A 27,107-nucleotide genomic window follows, 5' to 3' on the forward strand; every position below is an offset into this window, starting at 1 on the left:
AAAACAAAAATGGGAACGGGGTGAAAGGCTTGAAAACTAAACCTTCCATTTCTTGCATGACCAGCCAGACCTTTTCCCTGCAATAGATGTCTCCTGGACAGCGTAAGATGTTGAGTGTGGAACTTGCCACAAGCCAGAGCTGTGTGAGGGCTGCTCCTTCAGGACCACAAATGCAGGCCATTGGCATTCTCTTCCCACTACCCAAAAGCCACAATCCAAAGCTGGACGGGGGAAGGGAGAGCTAGAAGATCATACAGCCAAAACTGCAACATGTCAAGAAAAGCAAGGACCACATTTTGCTCCAATGGCAACCTGGAAGCCTGCAGCACCATCTCAGCATCAGACACCATCTCAGGGAAACCTCCATGGGGAGAGGAGCTGTACAAAGAGAAAAATTAAGAAACCCACCACCAGAGCTGGAGGTCTCTCTCAAGAACCAAAATAAATAAACCCATACCACCCACCGACATGCTGACTGGGGAACTAAAAGCAGAGCCAAAGCTCTGTATTCTGATCAAGCACAGATGTACCTTAGCCACAGCTGGGGCAAGTGAAGCAAACACAGGGCGTGTGGTTTGCCTAAACCCAAGATCAACGTCTCCATTAACAGGGCTCCCAAGGTTCTCCATCAAACAGATGAAGGGTTTTAGCAGCAATCAAATTCAGGGGTGGAGAGGCAGGCAAACAGCACTGTACATTCAGAACGAACGGTCTAATCTTTTTGCCGTAGAATAGCTGTGGTTTCTGACCCAACCGCTTAACAGTAATAACAGTTTAAAGACTTCTATATGCAGGGCTGGCTCACCCATGTGGCCAACTGAACTGGCGCCAGGCCCAATCCTATCCAACTCTCCAGTGCTGGTGCAGCGGCAGTGCAGCCCTGAGGAAAGGGAACAAATATTTCCTTCCTGGAGAAGGCCTCTGTGACAGTCTCCCTACCTCAGGATGCAGCACATGCCCCTTTGGTACTTTGGAAAGTTTGGCAGGATTTGGCCCTCAGGCAGCAGACTGGCACCCCTTCGATCCACTTCCTTGCCTCCCACTGATCTTCCTCCTCCCATACTCCAGTTTGGAAAAGAAGAACAAAGCAGGGAGACAAAGCAGAAGCGTGAAATAGAGGAGAACAGTGGGCTTGAATGTAAGAGGAGCAAAGGCTGGCATATCACCAGGTAAGGGGACAGTATTTGGCATGCTGATCTTGAGCTGGCCCTGGTTCTATTTGCCAGCCTTATTTGCCTGATCCATGGGCCAATTCTGAGTTTTGGAGTGTGTTTCAGAGTGTTTCGGAGATGGAAAACGGGACTTTGCACTTAAGAGCTCAGACACAACTGGCTGTTCCTGAAAAAAAAAAACTGTACATAAAAATAAAATAGAGTTAAATAAAAGGATGGGCCTTGTGCCAATCTTTCCTCTCTCCACTACAGTGGAAAAGATGACAGTTAATTGGTTGCCTCAGACTCTTTTGACTTTGCTCCCCCTCCAAACTTTAAAAGTCAGATCTGCCCCTCCCCCCATCAAATCACTAGTTTTTGAAAATCCTGCAGATTTGTGAGTGGGTTTCCACACAGACTGCTGTTTGACAACACACAACTTGTTGCCTGGTCCTCTCAAATTCTATCCATGAGACACACAGTTCGTGTCTGGAGGCTTCTAATCCACTTTAGATCAACAAGGGTAGACTGGACGGGAGTGGGAGAGGACCGGAACAGTAACTGACAATCATTAACGGCAGTGGGGGGCAGAGATGCAGCCCATGGCTTTCCCCCTTCAAACTGGGGATCTTTGCCAAATAGGGCAAGGTCAATATTAACTGTACACTCCTGCTCTCTTACCCAACATCCTTCCCCTTCACCAAGCAAAGCGCCTTGAAACAGCCTGCACAGTAAGTGGGCTTTTGCATTGACTCACAGCACTGAACTGGATGTGTGCCAGAAAGGAAACTTGCTTTCCGGACAAGCAGTGGGTGAAATAGGAAGCTGTTGTCCCAGATAAGGCTGGCATATTCTCCACCACTTGGGCATTGCTAACCACACACCGCCTTGGTAGGATACAGTCTTTTGCACCCCACGGAGAAAGAAAGCCAGACCTCCTCAAGGGCAGGGGGACAGTTTGCCCCCAATCCACATTCTCTCTATTTTTATGAAATAAATGCACATTTGTTAGGTTGAATCCTTGCACTTTTGCACATGGTGGTGCTTTTACTGCAAGGGCTTCGCATTTGCCAAGCACAATATTTGATACCTGGAGGGAAAAGGAGATCATTCTCAAAGTGTGTGCATTCTCCACTTGTGCAATCATTAATGTGGACAGGAGGCCCTTTAGTGTGTCAGAGCTGGCCCAAGACCTCCTGGTACCAGAGGCATCATGCCAATGCCACCCTCCTCTTACCCAATGGCACACTGTTCAGTGCCTCCACGATTCCTGCTCCTTCGATTTGGAAAGAAGAAGGGAATGAAGCAAGAGGAGAAGCACAGAAGGGAGGAGAGGAAAGAAGACTGGTGTTCTAGAGTTTCTTGATGCTCTTCAAGGCTCCATGCACACCATCTGCTTGGCACTGGACCACTCTGCACACACACTGGTGCTCTGGGGCTTCCCTGAGACTCTGACCCTGTGCCAGCAGAGCTCCCAAGGACTCTGTTTTGGAGCATAAAGGGCTCTAGGGAACAAAACTTTTGAGAACCACTGCTGTGGCCCATCACACTCCTCCACATTTCCTCTTTCGCCCCATCACCCTCTTCCTGATTCCTGGATTCCTTTCGAAAAGCACTAGAGCAATGGAGTCGAAGCCCATGACAACCTTCACTTCCAGCCCCACCACGCCTCTTACCAAGTTCTTGAAGAGTGCCGTCACTTCCCGGGTGAAGACGGCGAGGTTCAGGAAGCCTGTGGAAAGCTCATGATTGTTCTGGGACAAGTGATTGTTGCCGAAGTTCTCCAGAGTTTCACTGTATTGCTCCTCATTCTCCACATGTGCTAAGGAAGGAGACATCGGTATGAAAAGGCCACCAGAAGCAATCCCGGTAAGGAAGAACCTTCTTCCAGTTTAGATTACTCTAAAAGGAAGCACGGAAATGCCATAACTCTGATCCATGAGAAAGCATGCTGAATTTGGACCCAAGTTCAAAGTTCATCATAGTTATGGACTCACTTGACGGTGCCTTGGTAAGCTGGCCTGGGTTTGCCGTCTTCCATAATAGCAGTGGCTTCCATGAGAAACTTTTAGAGGGGTAAGGACAAGCTCAGACTGTTCAGCATGCAAAAGGTGCCAATTTGTGGCATCTCTAGCTAGGTTAAGGGGCTATAACTGGGAACAAACCTGACCCTGGATACTGGTGAGCCCACTGTCAAGGTGGGGAGGTGCGCCTTCCCAGTAGGTTTCCTTCACAGACATCCACACAGTGGCATCACTAGGGTTTGCATCACACAGTAAAGGAGGCCAACATGACACCCATGACGGGCATCCTCCAGTAGTCAGTGGGTGGGGTAATGCCCTGGGAAGTGGGTGTGGTTATGCACCGTTGCTCCACCCCTGCTGTATTTTTGGCTAGAATTTTTGACAGAACAGAGATATTTCAATGTGGTTTGTTTCACTGCATCCCACATGAAATTACCCATCAATTGATATATAACATGATGGTATTATTCAAAAATACCAAGATTTAAAAAAAATTTTGGCCAGTAGTTCTGTCACCCCCTCCCCCGTGTGCCTTACCTGGTGTGGCCTGCATCCCCTGAATGATGCCACTGCATCCACAAGTACCACGGATGTGCCCTGATTCTGAGCTCATGTTCAGGATTATCAAATACAGATTAGTTCTGTCTTAACTTGTGAGATCCCGAGTGTGCACTTTTGGTGTTGTCATTTTCTTTTAAACAGATCATGCAAAAATGAAGTCAGCCAACAACTTTATTTAGGGCTGCACTCCTATACTGTACACACTTTCCTCGGAGTATGACGGCGCTTACTTACAGACATGCATAGGACTGTGCCAAAGGGCATTACCCTGCTGGCCAGTGCAACATCATGAAATAGCCACAACCATTTTTAGCTGTTGAGAAGGAAGGACTGGTCGTAGAATGCTCACAACAGAAAGCAAAGGCTTAAACTGAGGTCAAGAGAGAACAAGGGTGTGAGCGCTGTAGATGGATAAGAGGGCAGAATAGAATAGAGGGCAGATGGATAACAGGGCAGGAGGTCTGGTCTAGAGGGCTGAGCCTCCATTTGCCTGAAGATAACATCCGAAGGTCGCCAGTTCGAGGCCACCGGCACCGTGCGACCTTGAAGCAGCTGACAAGCTGAGCCGAGCTATTCCATCTGCTCTGAGCGTGGGAGGATGGAGGCCAGAATGTGCGACCAGATCAAGAAAGAAACATCTGAATGTTGTGGTTTCTTGAAAGATAGAACCTTCTTTCAAATTGTAAAAATCCCTACAGGGATTTAATTAAGGACTTGAATAAAGTCCGAGGAGAAATCTGAGGACCAAGAAAGGCGGTATAGAAATACCTGCACTATTATTATTATCATTAAGTTCCAAACAACTTCCAAACATAAAGTTCCAAACATAAAGTCCAAGCATAAAGTTCCCTACGGGGATTTAAATTTGCCTGCCTATGTAAACCGCCTTGAATAAAGTCTAAGGAGAAATCTGAGGACCAAGAAAGGCGGTATAGAAATACCTGTATTATTATTATTAGTTGAGAGACTGCACGATGGACAGCCAAGGGCAATGGTGTACCTAGGGGGAGTCAAGAGAGACAAGTGCCCCTGGGTGGCACACCTGTGGAGGTGACGGCACTATCCATTGCCCCCACCGCTGCCCAATTTTTTCAAAGCATAAGCAATTTGGCAGCATGGTCGGGGAAATGGGGTGGTCCTCAGATCAGTGCAGAATTGCGCTGATAGAGGATGAGATCTCACAGCTACTATGGTGTGCTTCTGGACCACACTGATTTGAGGGTCATCCACTTCGTGAGAAGTGGGCAGTCCTCAGATCAGCACAATAATATCGGACGTAATTACGGTAACATGATGATGTCGCCGCAATTACTTCTGGTCCGGGGGAGCACTTTATCCTACAGACCCGGGGCAGCAGGACAGCCAGGACCACCAGTGGCCAAGGGCAATATCTGTTCCTCAAGATGCAGATTGCTAGAAGTTAATATGTAATTGAAAAAAACAGGTAGTACACCTGGGCCAGAGGTCTCATATCCAGCCTGAGCCCGCACATTGTAAAGGACAGGGTGGGGAGGTGGAGAAATTCTTCAAAGCCTTGCGTAGTGGGTCAGTTTACACTTTGCTTATCCAGACACCTGCCAGCCACCTGTCCATACCCCACAGATCTCCCTGCTCTCTCCTGCCCTGTGCCAGCATGCATGGAGCATTGACTTACTGAGGCCAGAGGCATGAATGGCTTTCACATATTTTCTGATCCGCTGGAGAATGGCTTGGTCTCCATCCAGGCTCTGCAAGGCAAACAGACAAAAGGATTGTCAGAGTCTCTGGGTAGTGCCAAGCGGGGGGGGGGGAGAGAAGAGTGCCTGCCTGCCAGGCCACACGAAGTCCTTTTGAAGTTCCCCGCCCTTGGCAGAGGAGCAAGGCAGCTGCGGACTACCCAAGTCTAGAGAGCCTTGGGAGAGAAAGTGCTTTGAAGGCAAAGGGCAGAAAACAAGGCGTAGCCTCAGGCCACATCCACACTTTAGGCAGAGAGGCCATGTCTTAGTGGGAGAGCATGTGCTTTTCTGCGCAAAGGCCCTCAAAGTTCAATCGCTGGCATTAAAAACAAGCACTTGGAAAACCCCCTGCCGGAGAGAGCACCACTGCCAGTCACAGAAGACAAATCTGGGTGAGATGGACCACTTGGCTCAGACAGAGGGATGTGGCTAGAAAGGGGAAACTATACCCAGGCCCAGGGAAGCCTAGGCTGCAAGCCCATTGTCACAAATACAAATATAAGGCTATGTTGCAGATCACGCTTGAAGATGTTTATGCAGACTTCTTTCCCCTGTGCCTTTAAGATGTGCTCCAGCCAAAATAGGGGAAACTGGGGCTAGTGAGAAAGAGGGCAAGCGTACAGGAAATGCTCCAGCCTACAATTCCCTTCTCCTCTGCACTTCCTTTTGTGTTCCATCCCCCCATTCTTTTTTTCCAAACCAATGAGTGCAAGGAGGAGCAGTGGAAGTGGAGGTGAGTGTGTTGGCAGAGTCAGGCACCCCTTGACAATCTTTCACCTTAGGCAACTGCCTCAGTTGGCCTTATGGATGAGCCGTCCCTGCTTAGGACTTGTAGTCAGAGACAAAAAGAAATGTGCCTCCTATTGCAAGAAATAAATGTCCAAGTGTTTGTGATAGAACTTCCTGTGCGCAGGCAGGAGGAACCAGAGGGAAGTTGACAGCCGCAGAGTGGGACAAGCGTCATAAGAATCAGGGAAACTTAGCTTCAAGCACTGTAGTTGCTGCACTTCACATCCTTGGACTAAATCCTGAAATGAATACAGTAGTGCTTCTGAAACTATGTGTTGGGACCCACTAGGTGGGTTGCGAGCCAATTTCAGGTGGGTCACATAGCACCTAGCTCAGTCGCCAGTGACAATACAGAGCTGAAAATACAGACTACAAAGCTGCTGGGCACAGTTTGAGAGAGGCCTGGTGCTTTGTCCTGAATAGGTGGGAAGATGGGATGCTGGAAAGGGAGAGGGCTGTGTGGTTGGAGAAGGATCCAAGTCTGCCTTCTGCTTTGACTTCCAAGCTGGAATATTTTAATTCTGAGCTATGCAAAACAACAGCACGAGTGCACTGTGTAGTGGGACCTTTGGCTTATCACAGGTAGGTTTGAAGCCTAAATTGATGATGTCACTTCCAGCCATGACATCACTTCCAGGTTAACTCATTTCTGCCCAGTACACATTTGATCCCTGTTGCACATGTTGGGCAGAAATGGTTTAATGACATCACTTCCAGGGGGTCCTGACCGACTGCTATTCTAAAAAGTGGGTCCCGGTGCCAAAAGTTTGAGAACCACTGGAATACAGTATAGCTGTATTCCGCTGAACAGAGCAACAGCCAGAAAGGGACACCACTCATAAGAGGTGAAGAGGTTTCAATTTGTGCAAATTTAGCCCCACCCTGTTCTTCTCCAACCAGAAAGGAGGAAAGCCAGGGGGGGCAGGATTTGGCATGAATGCTAAGAACACCAGGTGTTCAGAAAGAAACCAGGAAAGACAACACAGCAGCCGGGACTTGAGCAGCAAAATGCAATGGACAAAGGACTGAGCCCTGTATTTGGACAACAGGAGTTGGCTAGCCTCTTCAGCTTAACTGACTCTGCCTCCATGAATGGGGGAAACAGGTCTATTGAAAAAGCCCTTCCTTTTTGCCATAGACACAGAGCTTGATCCAAAGATCAGGGCTTGGATGAGCAACAACCTGGGAAACTCACATAGGTTGCCTTGACATCATATATCAGAAACACTTCGCCCATTCAGAAGAGGGGCTATTCAAATGTTTAGTACTGTTATTAAGAAGAGCAAGGTACAGCAGCAATCCACACACACACACAAAAAATACACACTCCCTCTCAGGACCCAGATCTCTGCCAACACTAACCAGGAGGAACTGAAACCTAAAATTACAAATTGGAACAGGATTCTAAAGATCTTAATTTACACTGGTGCAAGAAGGTGAGCGGGGGCAGAAAAAGAGACATGATCTCCCAGTCTGATCACTGCAGACATTGCTATTTAGGGCTCACCCACTGCCTAGGGCAGCAAGAGACTAGCTGAGTTCACAGCACCAATGAATTCTGTTGCACCAATGAGTTCTAGTTCAATGAGTTCACAGAACCAAATGGCCAATTTTACCGCCATTTACTAAATGAATACCCAGGACCTCAACTAGCTATTGATCCAAATTCTAACACGTTTGCTTTTCACAACAGAGCTGCTAGAATGGAGGTTGGCAGAAGGCTGGTGCTGGAGCACCCAGTCGCCTTCAGCTGTCACCCACCCTGAGCCTTTGGCACAGAATGGAAAGCGAACAGGCTGTCTAAATGAATCCAAGTATTAGAATTCATGGCCTCATTTCACTTCGAGCATGAGTCAGTGGCTGGGAGCTCTGGGGCGAGAACTCCATTGTAGGACTTGCTCTGGCCCATAGAAACTGGGTGGTCCATAAAGTTAGCATGCACATTCATTTTGAATGCTAAGCCCCACTGCTTTAATTTCCCCACTCACTTAAGCCAGAAAAATAAATTGCAGGCCCCAGTTGCTGGTGGTGCAAGCGTCCGTCTGTCTTCTGCATTCCACCACCAGAAAAGCACCATCAAAGAGGGCATTACTGTGCAAGAAATGGCTGGAAAGGCAGCAGAAACCAAAGGCTCAGCAAAGAGTTAACCATAGCTTGGCTAAGGATCAGCTAAGAGCAAGTATGATCACAGCACTGGAAAATACTTGAAGGGTGTAATCACCAAAATAGGGACAGCAATTGTTTAGGGTCAAACAAGGGATAATGTGTGTCATCATGGGATGAAGCAAGAGAAGTTTGGAGGGCAACAAGTGACTGGAGAAACATTATTTGGGGAGGGGAGAAACAGAGGCTGCAGGAAGGTAAGCCATGGGTGGGGTGTCTGCTCACTGTGGTGCCATCATTTCAGCTTTTGCAGTTAAAAGACTACATTTTCACCCATACCTTCTTCTACACAGCTGGGACTATTCTGTGTTTGGGATGCTTAGGAGGATTCTTCTTTATTTTAAATAATTTTTTAAAACTGAAACTTTTTTATCCTGCCCCCTCACTTGCCTCCACTTCCCCTCCGAATGCGACCAGAGCAGTGTTTGCATTCCGTCACATCCAGAGGGTGTTCTAAGGCCTTTGGAAGGCCTTAAGAAAGTCACTTCTGGTTCGGGGAGACATGGACGGAACGAAGTGACGTTCGAAGGCATTACAAGATCTTCTGAGGCCCTAGGAAGCTTGAGTCTGATTGCATTCTGAGGGGGTAACCCAAGTCAGAGGGCAGCCCTGGACATTTTGCCCAGGGGTAGAATATCTTCCAGTTACACCGCTGTTGGGGAGCCCCACGTTGGAGTAGGCCAAGCAGATGGCAACCACTTATGGTTGCGCTCCTAGGAGCACAATTTGAGAATGGTGGGTTAGAATCTCTTGGGACCATGCCAACCTCCGATGTCAGCCCTACCTTGGCAAAGCTAGTTACCATCTAAGAACTTATAATTTGCATTGAAACATCCCAGTGCTAGAATTTCATGGAAGTTCCAGACTGAGGTTTGGAGATCATATTCTGCAGTATTCCAGACCCAGTTTGGGGTTCCCCCTAGAACCGCCTCATCCTCAGTACCAAGCTTGCACCAGCACAAACCGAACCAGGCTGCTGTGCAAGCCTCATGTGATATACCCAGCTACAGTTCAGCCTCCCTCAAATACACAACCCACCACCTCCTCCAGGATGATCAGCTCAGACACCAATGCAATGATGAAAGGTAAAGGAGGAAATTAGCTTTTCTCCAGAAAGAAGGGCTCAGAGAAGATAGCTCTGCACCTGCAGCTGGGGTGACCTCACCAAGTCCCCATCTGTGAAGACATTTGATCCGTCTTTGCTCCCGCAGAGCCGCTCCATGCAAGGATCTCATTTACACTCGGCACTCCAGAGACAGCCCTGAAACCCTTCCAAGTACACCCACAGAGTCGGAGAGAATCTCCACCGGCTATCAGAAAGGAGCCTCTTTGGAAATCTCCTCTTTATGTGCACTGGCCCTTAGTCATCAATGGCACCCATTCTCCAACTTGCACGGCTCAATGAAGTGGGAACTGGCTGGTACGGCTTGAACGGAGCCAACTGGCATGGCTGGCCCAAGAAGGAGGCGATGAAAGTTAGAATTATAGCAGCATAGTCACAGAGAAACCTCCAGGTTCAAGGGGCTGGCATGAGGCATCTTGGCATCTTGGCATGAGGAAGGCCTAAGCAGCTGGCACAGCAAAGAGGTCAAAAGTCTATAAGGAGGACGGACTATGGGGATGCCCTGCGCCAGCTCCGTCTCATGCTACTGGCATCACAAAATGCCAGGAGCTGCTACACACCAGTCCAGGTTTTCAGAGTTCTTATTTGCTGAGCTGGCTTTAAAGAGGGATTAGACCAATTCAGGCAATTGTGACTAATAGCTGCTGATTGTAAACAGCTGCTTGTGTCTTACTGTCGTTGCACCATTGAGAGTGTCCTAACCTATATCTTGCTGTGGTAAGGAAAATGCTCTGCAGGGGACAAAAAAGCTCTGCAGAGAACTATTAAGATCGCGCAGCACATCATCAACCTTCATCTACCAGCTTTGGAGGACATCTATACATCTCGCTGTCTGCAGAAGTCACATAGTATTCTGAGAGACCCCTTCCATCCGGCTCATAAGTTCTTTGAACTGTTGCCTTCAGGTAGATGACACAGAAATATCAGAGCAGCACCACACGACTCCTGAACAGTTTCTATCCCACAGCCATAATTACGTTGAATAATGCGATACAGTTGTTCCTATGCTCCTGGGCATTATGATCTGTTATAATGTAGTGTAGGCAACCTTCAGTCTCGAAATTCTATGGTATCGCGCTCTGAATGGTGGTTCTGGAACAGCATCTAGTGTGGCTGAAAAGGCCGATTCGGGAGTGACAATCCCTTCCACACTGGGAGCAAGTGCAGTCTGTCCCTGGTCTGACTCCCTGGCTATGGGCCTTCCTTCTTTGCCTCTTTGCCTCAGTCTGTTGGCCAAGTGTCTCTTCAAACTGGGAAAGGCCATGCTGCACAGCCTGCCTCCAAGCGGGCCGCTCAGAGGCCAGGGTTTCCCACCTGTTGAAGTTCACTCCTAAGGCCCTCAGATCCCTCTTGCAGATGTCCTTGTATTGCAGCTGTGGTCTACCCATAGGGCACTTTCCCTGCACGAGTTCTCCATAGAGGAGATCCTTTGGGATCCAGCCATCATCCATTCTCACGACATGACTGTTTTTATATTATGATGCATGTTGTATAGAATGTGTGGGTGAGTGTGTGATTGTTGGAATTGTAGTATATATTTATGCTTGTATCTAAAAGGTGCATAAATTTCATTGTGCTGTAGTACAATGACAATAAAGTTACTACTACTACTACAGCAGCAATTTTCAATCACTGTCTGCAGGAGTTTGGGGGAGAGACATTTATTAGCAGGGTCCCCCACGGGCAGTGCAGTGTACCTTATCAATTTCAGTGTCAATTTTTGAAACTCACCATCTTAAAGAAACCTCCAGAGACAGAAAGCAGTAGAATATGGTCTGAACTCAGCATCCGCAGGGGTTCCATTACTTAAACCCCTGTGGATTAGGAAAAGCATGGATAACTGAAATCTGCAGGTAGGGCTGGAATCTGCTCCTGGGAGGTGGTCAGAAGCCTGGGGAGGCTGCATACCACCTCCTTGGGCCTCAGAAGGCTTCTGAAGGCTCGTGGTAGGCCTTAGAAATGAACTTCCTGTTTTCTTTTTTTAAAAAAAATGGAGATGCATTTCTAAGGTCTTCCCCCCCCCCCCAAAAAAAAAAACGGAAGTGACCTTTTTGTTCTAAGGTTCAGTTTGAGCCCAGCACAGGCCACGGATGGACATGCACAGCCTCTGCTGGGCTCAGAGGACCCTCTGGAGGTGAAGGGAGCAGAACACCCCTTGCCTCCAGACGGGGCATGCACTGGGGGGGCACAGACTCAGTCCATTGATAAGTGAATCTATGGATACAGGATCCGCAGATACGGGGGGCTGTATTTCCTTTCTGTTCTGACTTTCTTGTGAGTTTTAGTGGACGTCCCTTGGTTCTGGTGCTCTGCAAGAGGGAGAAGTGCCTTTTTATCCACCCCATACATATTTGCATATGTATCAAATGAAAATGGCTCAACTGTAAAAACCTGCCTCACAGCACCCCTTGCAGGTAGTCCCTAACATAAATTGGCACCGTAAATGGGAAAAGGCACTATGTGCAGACAAGCATCCCATGATTTAGAAAGCAACAAAACTGCAGAAGGATCTGACAAAGAGCTGAGTGCTTTGGTTTCCAATGATCTCTTTGTTGCGGAAGGCCCAAGAAGCGGGGAAGGGGAGTTCCTACAGGATCTACAACCTACAGACAGACAGAATATAAGAATAACTAATGTTCATCTAATGAACAACCTACCACAGAGCAACAGGGCAGACCAAAAAAAAAAAAAAAGGAGGAATTCCAGGGTGGATTTGGAGGAAAGATAGCAAAACTGAAGTATGACTGACTGCCCCAGGAAGTCATGGAATAGAGCAGCTGGAACCGGGGAGGGGAAGGTGCAACAACTGAAGTTTTATAAACATTTTGCTTTTGGAATTTCAGCGAACCCATCAGGGACAGGACCCTCAAGCACTGTGAATAACAAGATTCAGGACAGCAGCTTACCAGAAAACAGTTGACTCAGGGCCTGGCTTGCTTCCAACAACTAAAGTGCAACTTTGAGCTGATCACTGTGCCTCATTTCTCAGCCACCCCCATCCGCAAAATGGGGGCGATGAAGAGTATTATATGAGCTAGTGCAGCCCTTTACAGAAACACGCTTCAAAGCTTAGACTCCTAAGGACTAGAAACCTTTTTTCTTTTTAAACAACAGCCGAGTTTCTGTGTTGTAGAGCAGGGGTGTCCAAAGTTTTTGGCAGGAGGGCCACATCGTCTCTCTGACACTGTGTCGGGGGCCAGGGGAAAAAAAAGAATTAATTTACATTCAAAATTTGAATAAATTTACATAAGTTTGCATAAATGAATATATTAAAGGTGAACTTATATGAATGAATGGTCTTGAAATAGCTCAAGGCCTATAAAAGGCATTGCACAAAGCAAGGCCGGCCTTTCCTTTGCTGCTGCTACTGCATCGGAGATGTGAAACAGCAAGTGGTGGAGGAAGACCTCATTCCACAGCTCACACAAGAAGTCACACACGCTGCCCTCATGCTAAGAGCAGTTGCATCGGGCCAGTGTGGGCTCCAACAAATCTCCGGAGGGCCAGAGGCTCACTGGAGACTGGGGGCTCCCTGAGGGATGCATTGAGAGGCCTCAAGGGCCGCAAGTGGCCCCAGAGCCAGGGTTTGGGCACCCCTGTTGTAGAGGCTTTCCTGCACATGCTCAGGAACATACAGTCCTGCCCTAGAGACAGAGTAGCATGATTAGAACAGAAGAAGAACTCTGTGTTAAAAGCTATTTTCTCTGCCACCCCCATTAGCCCATTATATTGAGAGTGCAACATACAGTATCCCAACGTGCAATGCAATTATTGCTTCCTGGTTTCTTCTGCAGTCAGTTATCAGAATCACATTTGGGCAAACTCCAGCAATCTCCTTTCCCATCATGACAACTCTTCATAAAGCTGAGCTTATCTGCCTAATTAGGGACAAAGGCAAATATACCCAGAAGAGAAGAGAAAGCCACAAGGCAAGGCAGCAGAGATTCAGTATACGATTCCAGGAGCAAGACTTTAATGGACTGTTTCCTCAAGTGGATCTCCCTGATGGGGTGCAGGAATGGTACCTTGGACTCCCAGCAGCATCACTTAAATGAGGGCAAAGCTACACGTTTGCAGGAAGTGCATCACCAAGAAGTCAGGCCGTCCTTCCTTTACTAAATAGTAGTCCCAGAAGGGGCAGAAGAATCTGGATTAGATAGCAGAATGGGGGGGGGGGGAAGGTTTTTCAACTATTTTCCTTGAACATTCTCACTGGAACCATAAGAATACAAAATGCTGTGTGCCTTATATTGACAAGTCCAAGTAACTGCGCCCAAAAACTTGTCCCCAACCATCAGCACTGATGCAGCCGCACTAAAATGGCACACACTGTATCTCATGGCGGGGGAGGGGGGGAGAAGAGGGTGACATGAAGGCAAGTAAAAAGATTTTTTTATTTACTTCCGTGTAAGCCCTGGGGTTGCCTGTGGGTCCCCTCATATGCCACCTACTTCAGTGGCATACATCTGAGGAGGGAAAAGGGGTGGGGACAGTAGTGTAGCCGGGGGGGGTTTAGAATGGTAAGTACTGCAGACATTGCAACCTGCCATGTAAGTGGCCCACTCACCATCAGAGCCATTCTGGGCAGTGACACCACCACGCAAGTGAACACATTGCTGTCCAGAATGGCTCTGACAGCGAGTTGGATGGGCCACTTACATGGCACGTTGTGGCTCTTGCAGTATTAACCATGCCCCCCCTCTGGCTATGCTATTGGGCAGAGAAATTTTCAAAAGAGGGGGATAAGATCCCACATGCGCTGCTACCACTGGATCCACCTGCCCCATCTCTTCCTCACCCCCCAGGCCCTCCCCAACCAGAAAGGCCTGTCTCTCCCATCTCCGCCTTACTAGGCACCGATGGACGGCGTCTCCACCAGTGGCAAGCACATGCAGCCACCAGCTGCTGCCCTCAGTGTGCTTGACATTGGTGAGTGCAACATCTTGCAACACACACCAGGATCTAGGCACTTCCACTGGGACGCTGGTGCTACCACCAGTGAAATGCATGTTCCAGCAGCGGAGCCCTGCAAACGGGATTGGGCTGCGAGTGTTTTTAACACCGAGTGGTAGCTCTTCATGGCTTTAGGCAGAGCTCTCTTTACCTGAAATCAACAGAAATAGAACTCTAAATCTACTATATGGAAATAAAGGGCTCTGAACCACTAAAGGATGGTCCCTCCATGAGCTAGTTTGTGTATAAAAAAAAACAAGTGCTTTCGCTCTGATGACACAGTTTGGCCCTTAAATAGAGTTCAGGGAGCCAATAAGAGTTGGAGTATGAACCCTGGTTCCTGACCTGGAGACTAACACAGGGATCTAAACCAAAATGGAATTCCACTGATAATCTAAAAGCTGGTCAGCTTCTAGGAAGAATGGGTCTCTTGGGTCTGAAGATCAAATCCCTCTTTGGGTGCAAACTCATGGGATGACCTTGGCCAAGTTGTTAGCTTTTCACCACTGCGATCTCTTCCACTGCGCTGTTGCCAAGCTTACAGCAACAACAGAGCGCAGGGTGCATTAGAATTGTGCTGGCTTTTGTCCCTATTGTGTGACAAAACTGGCCTGTTAGCACACTGCTTTAACATCACACAGAGTCTCCTTGTGTGGTCAGATTTCAGAATGTTTACAGAAGTAAAGATCGCAGGCTAAAGTTTCCACTGTGGGCAATTAAGTTACTAACACTCTACAATTTGCCTGCTCTGGACAGCCTGAATGCTTTGTTTCCTCTCCGAATATTGCCTACATAACATTAGCAAGAAAAGAAAAAAAACCACACACACCCCATCACCTCCCACTCAAGAAAAAAATAGACAGCAAACTAGCATAGGCTGTCTGGCACACAAGAAAGCCAGTTGGGAGACAAACTGGATGTGACATGGGAGCTCTGGGTTGGAATTCCCAAGTTTTTTCTTTCTCAAGAAGCAATTGGGAGCAATTTGGATAGGGACCAGAGCACGGTCGGAGAGGGGATTAACCCTTCGGCTCCATACCAGTTCCCTGTTTTCAATCACAGAGTTGCTCTCAGCTAGAAAGACTCTCTCTACAGGGAAAGACAGGGACATTGTGGGGGGGGGGAGCTGTTTATCCTTTTGCACAGGGTCAGTTCCAGGTACTTGGGGGGAGGGCAGAGTCCTGCGCTGAATGTTTACCTGCGCATATGGTGCGCTATGATCCACTAGCACCTCTATGGTGCACAAACAAATGTGTACACACATACTACAGCCCTTGCAGCCAGGAAATATAAAAAAAGGGGGCCAGATGGAAATGCTCCCTTCACGCTTTCCAGACTCTCAGGTAAAAGGGAAGATGGATCTCTGTTCCCTCAATGGCCCTGGAGAATGAAAGCACCCACCCATTTCCAGAGATGGGAACCAAACTGACAAGTTTGACTGAGCGATTGGCTCTGTGGTCATCTCCCAGTTCTGAAGGCTGATGTCTTCTCTGTTAGGCCACCGGGTTACCATGCCTCATCCTACCAATGTACTGCAATTGCTAGCATGGTGAGCATCCTAGAAGGTGAAAAATTAACATGACCCTAGTGTGCTAGAAGGAGGAGGGGAAAAGGTTTCTAGCACTGGAAGCTGAAAAACAAATGCAGCCTTAATCCGAAGCGAAAGTGTAGAGCAGAAAAATGTGGTGGGCTAGAACAGTGTTTCTCAAGGTTTGCCCTCCGCTGTACCACCTCACATGACAATGACATCATCATCAGTTACTTCTGGGTTGGGAGACCAGATGTAACATGACAACCACTAGTAAGAGGTGGTGGATAAGAGGGCTTTTTCGAGTACTGAAAAGCATGCTTTGGAGCTCTGCCCATCGAGTCTCCTACCACTGTTTGTTGCATCACATTCCTGGTCTCGCTGCTGGAGTCCAGGGGTTCAGACACCACTCAAGTACCACTGGTTGAGAAACACTGGGCGAGAGCATGAGATACTCTAGCCCACCACCTTCTTCTCTCGCTCCATTCTGCTCTTTCTTTACAAAAAAAACACAGGTAGGAGCAGACTAGTAGAAGCCGAGCAGATGCCTCCACTAATCAAGGTAGTTGCTTCTGTCAGCTTAATGGATAGATCAGTCCTAGTTCTGCAAGGCCTACATTTGCACTGTGACCTGAAATGCGTGTTGGCTAGAATATACAATTGGTTTTAAAATGAATTGTCTTGTGCATTCTGTCCTGAATGCACACTGTGAGGGCAAGAGGGGCTCATGGGAAGTTTTACTATCAAGTGTGAAAATGTCCCACGTTTTGAGATGTGCACCTAACTTCAGCTGTCATTGTAAATGCATTCGTGTGATGCTGGGGAAAAAACAACACAGAATTTATTTGTGCAGCGCTGTGCGGACCTGCCTCAGTTCAGTTCTGAGTCAGCTCAGTAATTATAAACTTTCTTGGGGAGTGTTTGGAAAAAAAACAACAACAATAGTGCTCGCAAGAGTTGTCTCCCAGCACGTGTGTTCTGATAATGGCTCTTACATGTGCCTTCTGGGAACTGTCGGTTCCATCACCAGTAACAGTAGAGAGCTGCTGAGAAATTCAGTTGTCCTGCCTCCTCCCCTGGGAACACACATACACACCTGGGAACAAAGCACAATTCTAGATGGGGCAACAATCGCATCAAGCTATTTACAGGAAACAAGAGGGGAAAATGTTTTTATTTTAAGGATTTTTTTTGTACCCCACCTTTCCATACAAATATTCTCAAGGCACCTTGCATAAACAGGCAGAGGGGGGAACTATTCCACAAAACGGGTTAGAACAAGATCTGCTAACAGAAAGCCAGTGAGAAAGATTAAAGACTACTTCAACTGAAGGCCCAACTTAAACAACCGCATCTTCAAAGCAGGACAGATTGCAGGCAAAACAAAGCCCCCCGAGGCAGGTTGTTCCCACATTCCGGAGCCACCAAGGAGAAGAGCATCTCATGAGCAGTCTCACAAGTCACACCTCTGGATGTCAAGCACAAGAGGTCCTCCAACTGACCACCAACAGCAGGACAGAGTCTTGGTGGGAGCAATTTTTTCAGCCACCCTTCTGGACCCTGGGAATTTATATCAGACTGTTGGGCCCTGGTAATTCCTCCAACTCTCTGTGGGCCTGACCGGACGGCGGAGATTCAGGAAGAAGCAATTCTTTGCCATGCTGGTTCCTTCCAGATCATTTCAGGCTTTAAAAAGACCACTGCCACCACTCTGAATGACACACAGAGTCGGTATCCACTAGCATTCTTTGCAACTGTGCCACCTGGGGGCAAACCTTCAGCGGTGTCTCCCTCACATTCTCCCTCCCCAGGCATTCTGAGGGCCAAAAATAGTCACTTTCAGATTTTGGCTGTAAAATTGAAAGTGATGACTTTAAGCCTCCAGAAGGCCTTAAAAGGCCTTCTTAGGGCCAGGGAGGAAGCATATAGCTTCCTCAGCCTTCAATATGCCTTGGGGGGGGGAGGCCCTTGGGGCGGCCCTCAGATTGGCATACCAATACAATTGGCAGCTAACTGAGTGCCTTGGGGGGATGCCACAAAGGGAGTGGCACCACACCCCCAAGCCTGGCACTCCCCCTTGCCCCCCTCAGGTACGCCACTGCAGGTAACACAACAGAGCAACAGGCTCAAAGAAAACTGGCTCCAATGAACGCATGTTGGCAGTAGCTTTCTGCACCCATGAAAGTTTCCAGGGGCAGTCCTACAATGACTACTGTAAGGTACCCTAACCAACCCACGTAGACGTCAATAAGAAGATGAGCACTAAACAAATGGCTGTAATTCTATACCCGATTACCTGGGAGTAAGACCCCCTGAACTCTACGGGTGTTGCTTCTGAGTTAACATGTGCAGGACTGCAGTCAAAGTTCATAGCAATAAAAAAAAACAGTCACTTGGGGTATCAATTTGGGAGAAAAACAGAGTCTAAATTGAATGAACAAGTAAGTACATAAGAACATAAATGAATAAGAGTAAATGAATAAGAGTCTCATCAAGGGTTAGGGGTTAATACAGGCAGTTCAATCCTATGCCTCAGGAAAAGCCATTCTGAACAGAAGGGGTATGGTGTACTCCCTGGAACGCAGCTGTGATGATGGTGACAAAGCCCCACTGTCACAGCCCACATTTCACTGACAGATAAACAGATGCCAACACAGGACAACTCCAATGTATTTTCAACACTTGTGCTTGAGCTCCCAAAAGAGGGTGGAGACCTGGGTAGGGCACGCAGGGGATGAGGAGGAGTTGGCTTACATCATATCTCAAACTCTGTCCAGATGATGAATTACACCCCAAATGTTGGCACAGTCTACCATGGGCACAGTGGCTGGTGTTGGAAGCAAAACACACATACACCAATAGGAAGGAAAAAAGTAGGCTACCAGGACTCGAATTTACCCAACTGCTTGAGGCGCCCCTTGTAGCTCACCCCAGTCCCTCCCTTGGCAAGAACCTTCCTTCTTTCCAGCTGGTGAACTCCCTGACAGGGGCTCAAACTCTGCCCTGGAGAGCCTTGTGCGTTTATTCTGCACGCCTCCCCTCTCCCAAAAGAACAGCCTTCCTTCCTTTGATATACCACAATCAAAAGGGAGTTTCTTAGAACTGTGCATTTGCACAAGTGTCATAAGGGAACTTGAACTCTGGGTACCGATATTCCTAGAGCAGGGGTGCTCACTTTTTTGGCTCAAGAGCTACTTTGAAACCCAGCAAGGCCCGGAGATCTACCAGAGGTTTTTTTACAATGTTCGTGCCATCATAACATATAACATTTATGTGTACAATGTATGTTGGTGTACCTTGAGCCCCACTGAGTATAACAGGACTTACTCCTGAGTAGATATGCCTAGGATTAGGCTGTGAGGCTGCAATCCTAGCCACACTTACCTGGGAGTAAGCCCCATTGAGTAAGCCCCACTTTCCTCCCAGAGGCACCTGAAGGGGGGGTGGGCACTCCGCGATCTACTCATTTTGCCTCGCGATCTACCGGTAGATCGCCCAAGTCACTAAGCTCAGGGGTCAAGTTGCAAGTCATAGTGTGTACCCATCACGACTTGACTTGAAAAAATTTCCTGTCCTTTTGAGTCAAGATGAGTCATGAATCCTTGAGCAAAAGTGCACATAAAAAAGGAAAGTTTGCGGCGGGGTGTGTAAATAAGCAACACACACACTAAAGAGATAGGGACAATTCATGTCAGACTCTTTTTGCAAGAGTCTGGACCAGTTGTGAGTCGAATCGGGGTCAGTGATGTTCATGACTCGAGTTGTCAAAAACTGTCACTTAGCACAAGTCGAATCAACCTGAGTCAAGTGCCCACCCCTGGCAGGTACCCTGTTACTCATTCCTAGGGGCCACAGAGTACGGGAGTGCCTTATGGAACCTGCATCTCTTGCCACCCTCTGCTTGATTCACTCTGTTGGCACTTCCCTGGGGTGAGTAGGCTGCACTGATTAGCTTCAAGCAAGGCCATCTGACGTGGGGCTATCATCAGGCTGCCCCCCCCCCAAAAAATAACAGCTGGTTCTGCTAAACACCCATTGTGCACGTGGAGAATTTTCTTTTCACTTTCTGAACATGGGGGTGGGGGGAGAAGGATGCTCAACTTGCATCATAGCAAAAAAACTTCCATCGTCTGGGCAAGTCCACACTGCAAACTCCAACAGCATCAGTACATAGCATACTAAGGGCTGTGTGTTGCAATGCCTTCCTAAAACCACTGGTGTCTTTACAAACACGCTCTGTGCCAGACTGTAGTAACCCCTGATTGACAGCTCCCACCCACGCTATATTAGACATCTTTTGCCTCCTAGCCAACTTGCAAGAATTAGATGCAATCATTCCACTGATGCAGATCTCTTTAGAGCAGTGGTTCCCAAACTTTTTAGAGGCCCTAGAGGCTGCTGCTGGATTTATAAATGCTGAGGCATATGGCTATAACAGCGATTGGGCAACACTGCTCCCCCCCAGCAGCTTGTTTAACCCTTGATGTACATAGCCTATCAGGGTGACCAGATACAAAGAAGGAGAAAGTACTTATACCTTTAACCAGTGTATAGGAGATTTTTGGCAGGGGTAGCTTTTTAAACCCTTCTATGTTGAGCTGCACCTGCCAAAATGCCCTCTTCTAAATGGTGCTTAAAGGTATAGGCATTCTGTCCTCCAGTGTATCTTGTAACCCTACACATAGCCTAATCTGCCCTGTACTTCCAAGACCCTGTACTTTCAAGACCTAAGTGCACATAGCCTAATCTGCCCTGCACTTTCAAGACCCAACAAAAATTGGGTCACAACCCAATGGTGGGTCCCAAACCCACAATTGAAGAACTGCTGCTTTAGAGAATCAGATAGATGACAGCATGATCTATGACAGAGCTTTTATTCCTCCCCCCAACACATATTGCACAATGCCAGAAAAAAAGCAGCATGTCAACATGGAGAAAGTTTGCTCTTCTAGCATGATCCCATACATCCCATTACTCAGAAGTCAGTTGTATTCTGTGCAATGAAGCTTACCCCTATGAGAATGTGTATGGGATTGCTGTCCAACAGGCCTAACCTTACACCAGAGAGAATGGTTTGCCATCTCCCATATAATTCCATAAGTACAGTATCTGTCTGGGTAGATCTATTTCTAAATATTGGTCTTGGTTCAGGATAGTTGACACAGAAATGTCAACATGGAGCATGTCAACATGGAGAAAGTTTGCTCTTCTAGCATGATCCCATACATCCCATTACTCAGAAGTCAGTTGTATTCTGTGCAATGAAGCTTACCCCTATGAGAATGTGTATGGGATTGCTGTCCAACAGGCCTAACCTTACACCAGAGAGAATGGTTTGCCATCTCCCATTTAAATTCCATAAGTACAGTATCTGTCTGGGTAGATCTATTTCTAAATTAGTATTAGTATTGGCAACCTTCAGTCTCGAAAGACTATGGTATCGCGCTCTGAAAGGTGGTTCTGGCACAGCGTCTAGTGTGGCTGAAAAGGCCAATCCGGGAGTGACAATCCCTTCCACACCGGGAGCAAGTGCAGTCTGTCCCTGGTCTGTCTCCCTGGCTAGGGGCCTTCCTTCTTTGCCTCTTAGCCTCAGACTGTTGGCAAAGTGTCTCTTCAAACTGGGAAAGGCCATGCTGCACAGCCTGCCTCCAAGCGGACCGCTCAGAGGCCAGGGTTTCCCACTTGTTGAGGTCCATCCCTAAGGCCTTCAGATCCCTCTTGCAGATGTCCTTGTATCGCAGCTGTGGTCTACCTGTAGGGCGCTTTCCTTGCACGAGTTCTCCACAGAGGAGATCCTTTGGGATCCGGCCATCATCCATTCTCACGACATGACCGAGCCAACGCAGGCGTCTCTGTTTCAGCAGTGAATACATGCTAGGGATTCCAGCACGTTCCAGGACTGTGTTGTTTGGAACTTTGTCCTGCCAGGTGATGCCGAGGATGCGTCGGAGGCAGCGCATGTGGAAAGCGCTCAGTTTCCTCTCCTGTTGTGAGCGAAGAGTCCATGACTCGCTGCAGTACAGAAGTGTACTCAGGACGCAAGCTCTGTAGACCTGGATCTTGGTATGTTCCGTCAGCTTCTTGTTGGACCAGACTCTCTTTGTGAGTTTGGAAAACGTGGTAGCTGCTTTACCGATGCGCTTGTTTAGCTCGGTATCGAGAGAAAGAGTGTCGGAGATCGTTGAGCCAAGGTACACAAAGTCATGGACAACCTCCAGTTCATGCTCAGAGATTGTAATGCAGGGAGGTGAGTCCACATCCTGAACCATGACCTGTGTTTTCTTCAGGCTGATTGTCAGTCCAAAATCTCGGCAGGCCTTGCTAAAATGATCCATGAGCTGCTGGAGATCTTTGGCAGAGTGGGTAGTGACAGCTGCATCGTCAGCAAAGAGGAAGTCACGCAGACATTTCAGCTGGACTTTGGATTTTGCTCTCAGTCTGGAGAGGTTGAAGAGCTTTCCGTCTGATCTGGTCCGGAGATAGATGCCTTCTGTTGCAGTTCCAAAGGCCTGCTTCAGCAGGACAGCGAAGAAAATCCCAAACAAGGTTGGTGCAAGAACACAGCCCTGCTTCACTCCGCTTCGGATGTCAAAAGGGTCTGATGTGGAGCCATCGAAGACAACAGTGCCCTTCATGTCCTTGTGGAAAGATCTGATGATGCTGAGGAGCCTGGGTGGACATCCAATCTTGGGGAGAATCTTGAAGAGGCCGTCTCTGCTGACCAGGTCGAAAGCCTTTGTGAGATCTATGAAGGCTATAAAGAGTGGCTGTCGTTGTTCCCTGCATTTCTCCTGCAGTTGTCTAAGGGAGAATACCATATCAGTGGTGGACCTGTTGGCTCGGAATCCACACTGCGATTCTGGATAGACGCTCTCTGCAAGTACCTGGAGCCTCTTTAGTACAACTCGGGCAAACAGCTTTCCTACAACGCTAAGGAGAGAGATGCCACGGTAGTTGTTGCAGTCACCCCTGTCACCTTTGTTCTTGTACAGCGTGATGATGTTTGCATCCCTCATGTCTTGAGGTACTCCACCTTCTCTCCAGCAGAGACAGAGGATTTCATGCAGCTCAGTGACGATGATCTCTTTGCAGCATTTTAGGACTTCAGCAGGGATGCTGTCTTTTCCAGGTGCCTTGCCAAAGGCAAGGGAGTCCAGGGCCACGTGAAGTTCTTCTAGGGTTGGTTCACTGTCAAGCTCTTCCAGCACAGGCAGGCACTCAATGTTTTTCAGTGCTTCTTCAGTGACTACATTTTCTCTGGAATATAGCTCAGAGTAGTGCTGCACCCAGCGTTCCATCTGCTGCGCCCGATCCTGGATGACCTCGCCTGTGGCAGACTTCAGAGGGGCAATTTTCTTCTGTGTTGGACCTAGGGCCTGCTTGATACCATCATACATCCCCTTGATGTTGCCCGTGTCAGCTGCTATCTGTATCTCGGAACAGAGCTGGAGCCAGTAGTCGTTAGCACATCTCCTGGCAGTCTGTTGGACTTTGCTGCGAGCAGTTCGGAGGACCTGCAGGTTGCGCTCACTGGGACAGGCCTTGTATGCTGCTTGAGCTCTCCTCTTTTCCTCAATGACTGGTGTCAACTCCTCAGAGTGGGCTTCAAACCAGTCTGCCGCCTTGTTGGTCTTCTTGCCGAATATGGACAAGGCGGTGTTGTAAACGGTATTCTTGAAATGTTCCCATCTGTTGGATGCGTTTGCGTCGGCCGGGCCTGGAAGAGATTCCTCAAGCGCTTGTGCAAATTCCTCCACTTTTCTCTGATCCCGGGTCTTGCTGGTATCAATGCGAGGTATCTCATTGTACAGTATCTGTCTGGGTATCTGTCTGGGTAGACAGACAGTATACAGTATCTGTCTGGGTAGATCTATTTCTAAATATTGGTCTTGGTTCAGGATAGTTGACACAGAAATACAACCAATTGGGTAGTAAAAAATAATACATCAGTCCTGAATAAAAACAAATCCTTGTTATCTGGTCCACATCATCCTGTGGTCATCAATGCAAATGACTGAAGTCACCCAGGTAGATAGAATATAACCATTCAAAGGAATGTCCTTGTGGCATGGCTTTGTTCAAGATCCCTGGAGTGACAAGATCATCATAGAGTTGGAAGAGATCCAGAAGGTCAATCTAGTAGTCCATCTGTTGCAGGAAATTCTCCTTGAGCATCTCCAGCAGGTATCTGTTGAGCCTCTGCTTGAAGATCTCCAACAAGGGAGAATTATCTTGACTAAAAGAAATCTTGTGGATTCTGGGGCAGACGAGCAACCCACAGATTAAATGAGGATTTTGCTCTACAGTCTTTAATTGACCCCAACCACAGTGCCCAAATAACATTAGTCATATGTGGTGGTCTTGTGGCTAGTGACCATGGAGTGTTGTGGACTCAGAGAGAAGAATTTGTTTCTTACTCATAATGGATGCAACATTTTGACTACCTGATTGGCTATATTTCTGTTGCATTTTTCCTTCTTCTTTATAGAGAGGCATTATTTTAGAGTGGAATAAAGAACTAATTCTTGCAGAAAGTTAGCTAGCTCCCCCTCCGAGGTGAGAGGGAAGGGATCTTGAAAATTCTTCTGTACTAATACAGGTATAGCATTTTACTTTTGTGTTTCTATACAAAGGCTTTTTATTTACTAGAAGTGAGTATTGCCTGTTTAAAAGTCTTTATGTATTTTCCTTATCTTAGAATATGATCTGCTAGTTATATATTCTAAAGACTTACCTGCATATCTCTATCTATAGCTAGACAAATTGTACACACAATGGGAGAGGGGTTAGAAAGATAATCAAAAGGTGTCTTTCTGCTGGCCTGAGGTTCCCAAACTGTGGGTCGGGACCCCCGCCAATGGGTCATGACCCAATTTTTGATGGGTCATGAAACTGACAAGCTGATACAACTGACAAGAAAAAGATGATGAGCCAAACAGAAACTGAAACAGGACTGCATGTGTGCATTTACTCATGAGTAGGTGCCTCAATCCACTTTGAAGGCTGAAGGGAATGCAACATCCCCAAAATGGCCGCAGTCCAATGAACGTAGTCCTAAACAAACTCAAGAATCAAGTTCCCCCCCCCCCCAGCTGATAAGGAAAAAGTAGTGAGCCCTATGGAAAGCAAAACTGAGCCACACATTCATGTTTACTCATGAGTAGGTAAGCGTGTCTCAGTCAAGCAAAGGGCGATGAAAGGCCACCAGCATGGTCCTGATCTGATGAACATGGAGCTTAAATGTTCCAGAAGGCGCCCCCCCCCCCCCAGGATGAAAGCAGAGGCCTGACTACCTGGTAAACCTTGTTTTTAGTCTTGTAAAGCTGGGTGGGTCCTGACAGAGTGGGTCCTGGTGCTAAAAAGTTTGGGAATCCCCTGGTTGAGTTGTGCAGGTTCACCAGCTCAGAGTGCATGGCTAGGTGAAACTTTTTTTTGGTTCCATAAAGCTAGGTGGGTTCCGATAAAGCGTCATTTATAAAAGTGGGTCCCAGTGCTTAAAAGTTTGGGAACCACCAGTGGAGTTGTGCAGGTTTACCAGGCCAAAGTGCAGATGGAAAGGTGTTGTGGGGAGGGGAAGGAGGGGAGGGGTGGGGGAGAACAGAAATGCTTCCAAACAGGCTAGGAAGGCCGCTATCTTAGAGCCCATCCTATGCGTGCCTATCCTAGAGTCCCATTATAGTCAATGCAGCCTTAGGCTGCGATCCTATCCACACTTTCCTGGGAGTGAGTTCCATTGACTATAATGGGACTTACTTCCGAGTAGGCACGCCTCGGATTAGGCTCTAAAATCGAAGCCTTCCTCGCCCAATCCTCTGCCTGCCTACTCAGAAGTAAGCCCCATTCTAGTCAGTGGGACTTACTCCCAGGAAAGTACGGGTCGTATCGCAGCCTTAGCTGAGATCCTCTCCGCACTTTCCTGGGAGTAAGTCCCATTGGCTAGAATCGGACTTACTTCCGAGCAGACCTGCCTAGGAGTGGGCTCTGGCACTCTTTACTCGGGAGTAAGCCCGGCTGAAGCCCGCCCGTTGCGAGGAAGCAGGCCACAGGTGGGCGCCAGAGGGAGGGTCGAGCCCCGACGCGGCTGAGGATGATGATGGCCAAGCTCTCGGAACGCGGAACTAAGAAGGTGCGCACACCCCACGACAGACAAAGGTGAGCCCAGCCCCGTCAAGGCGCCATCTCCCCCGGGGGGGGGGCAACTCCGTCGGACCTCCCTCCGGCCACTCACCTCTTCGAGCACCTGCACGGCCCCCCGGCACTTGTGCATCTTTGGGGCAAAGCTGGAGGCGGCCGGGCAGTGCAGATCCTCCGACGTGACAGCCACGAACTCCGAGACGCTGAGCTGCTCGGGCATGTTGGAAGGCAGATCGGGCGATGGGGGGGGGAGCCGTCGAGGGAGCTGCCGGGGGAGGGCGGGAGTCACCCCCCAGTGGGCAGAAGGCGAGGAGCGGCAGGGGGCATGGGAGCCAGGAAGGGATCCCCTCTTGCAAGCCCCTTCCACCGGTTCCCCCCGCCTGGTGGCTCGCAGATCACATCCCTGTTACGCTCTGCAAGAGCCTCTCCGCCGCTCTCCCTCGCAAGCTCCTTTTCCTCCCAGCCCAGCTGCCTGGAAGAGGCTTGCACGGCAGAGTCACGTGGGGATATATTGTTACGCGTCTTGGCCCGGAGCCTAGCCAGTTAAAGACACAGCGAGCCCTTTTCGCTGTTCCTCTTTCCCTCCGTTCTTCCCCCAGCGGGGCATCCCAGATATGAATTTTAACAGCGGGGCGGGACACACAGACAAAGTCTCTTTGGGGGGCCTTTTCTCAAAGGGGGGGAGGGAAGGGTGGTGATGAGGATGGGTAGAATGGGGGCAACAGCCCCCCCAGGTCTCCTGGGCTTCCCAATGGCAAGCCCAGGTGTACCTGCCCGCGCAGCTTTGGCAGCTAGATACAGTAATATGGAAAACCAAACACACTCTTAAAATCTTTTAAATATAAAAATCATCGCAGAAAATTAGCTTCGCTGTATTTTGGCTCACACTAGAACGTGTCCGTTGTGTACCACGAAAATTATGCAGGGGATGGACAGAGTGGATAGGGAGATGCTCTTTACACTCTC

At 48.3% G+C, this 27,107-nt stretch overlaps 1 protein-coding gene across 1 annotated transcript in view; it reads right to left on the reverse strand.

Moving 5' to 3' along the window:
- Positions 1–26,564, reverse strand: part of ASAP3 (ArfGAP with SH3 domain, ankyrin repeat and PH domain 3) — an 85,912-nt gene extending 59,348 nt beyond the window's left edge. Inside the window, exons 1-3 of the mRNA XM_066638582.1 lie at positions 26,236–26,564; positions 5,391–5,463; positions 2,828–2,973 (exon numbers count right to left, since the gene is read on the reverse strand). Of these exons, the coding sequence (XP_066494679.1) occupies positions 2,828–2,973; positions 5,391–5,463; positions 26,236–26,361 (345 nt within the window). The 5' untranslated portion in view covers positions 26,362–26,564. The remainder of the gene's footprint in view (positions 1–2,827; positions 2,974–5,390; positions 5,464–26,235) is intronic.
- Positions 26,565–27,107: the final 543 nt, after the last annotated feature.

Source organism: Tiliqua scincoides, chromosome 10 (assembly GCF_035046505.1).
Source record: "Tiliqua scincoides isolate rTilSci1 chromosome 10, rTilSci1.hap2, whole genome shotgun sequence".
NCBI lineage: Eukaryota > Metazoa > Chordata > Lepidosauria > Squamata > Scincidae > Tiliqua > Tiliqua scincoides.